General features: G+C 56.1%; 1 protein-coding gene across 1 annotated transcript; it reads left to right on the top strand.

Moving 5' to 3' along the window:
* Positions 1–4: 4 nt before the first annotated feature.
* LOC104547506 (CMRF35-like molecule 5) lies at positions 5–350 on the top strand (the record flags this gene model as incomplete). Its single annotated transcript, XM_010193218.1, has 1 exon — positions 5–350. A coding segment is annotated over one exon (346 nt), but the record flags the coding sequence as incomplete, so codon positions are not given.
* Between the last annotated feature and the right edge of the window lie 493 nt (positions 351–843).

Genomic DNA, 843 nt, shown 5'->3' with positions numbered 1-843 from the left:
GGTCAGTGACCACATTTGCTGTTTTGCAGAGCTGCACAAGTGGGAGTTGGACAGCCTCTCTGTGTCCTGCCCGTACAGAAACCTGGATTTACGCTCAGACACAAAAGTCTGGTGTCGAAGAGGAAATCAGAGTGGGTGTAACATCGTGGCGAGAACAGATTTCTATTCAACACCAAGTAACAGCAAAGCCCTGGCAGACAGAACCTCGATCCAGGATGACACCCAGGAAAAGACTGTCACCATCACCATTCAGAAGCTGCAGGCCCAGGACACTGGTGTGTACTGGTGTGCGCTCTACAGAAGTTATCGTCCCACCCGGCTCATGGAGGTCAGGCTCTCTGTGTCCAAGAGTGAGTACCTGGCCTTTCCTGCTCTGTCTGCTGTCAGCAAAGCCTCAGGGAGGTCCCCATCAGCTCCCACAAAAGGGGTCACTCCTCAGAAGTGCTTCCCACAGGGCGATCTGGGGGCCCAAGGAGCAGCTTCCCCAGCTCAGCACTCACCTGGTCCATGCTGGGCACTGCTGCAGATCTCCTCCACAGCCGGGCACTGCTCTTGCTCTGTCCCTGCAACTGCCACCTCTCCCTGGTCCTTGCTTCCCAAACCCTACGGACTTAGTGCCTGTGACCATGGGGTCCCTGGGGAACCAAAGCAAGGGGACAGGAGCCACCCAATTGGTGACTCACCTCTGCACAAGTTATCTGGGTCCAGTCCCCTTCTGCTCCTCATGTCTGGAGGCAGAAGGAGATCAGGGAGCATTCAGCCCACAGCATGTATTCCAGCGATGGGGAAGGGTGCCACTCTGCCTGCTTTGGGATCTCACCAAACACGCCTGCTGTTTTGCAG

The sequence above is a fragment of the Mesitornis unicolor genome, unplaced genomic scaffold, assembly GCF_000695765.1.
Source record: "Mesitornis unicolor isolate BGI_N332 unplaced genomic scaffold, ASM69576v1 C13166877, whole genome shotgun sequence".
Classification (NCBI taxonomy): Eukaryota; Metazoa; Chordata; class Aves; order Mesitornithiformes; family Mesitornithidae; genus Mesitornis; species Mesitornis unicolor.
This window is presented reverse-complemented; position numbering and strand designations above follow the sequence as displayed.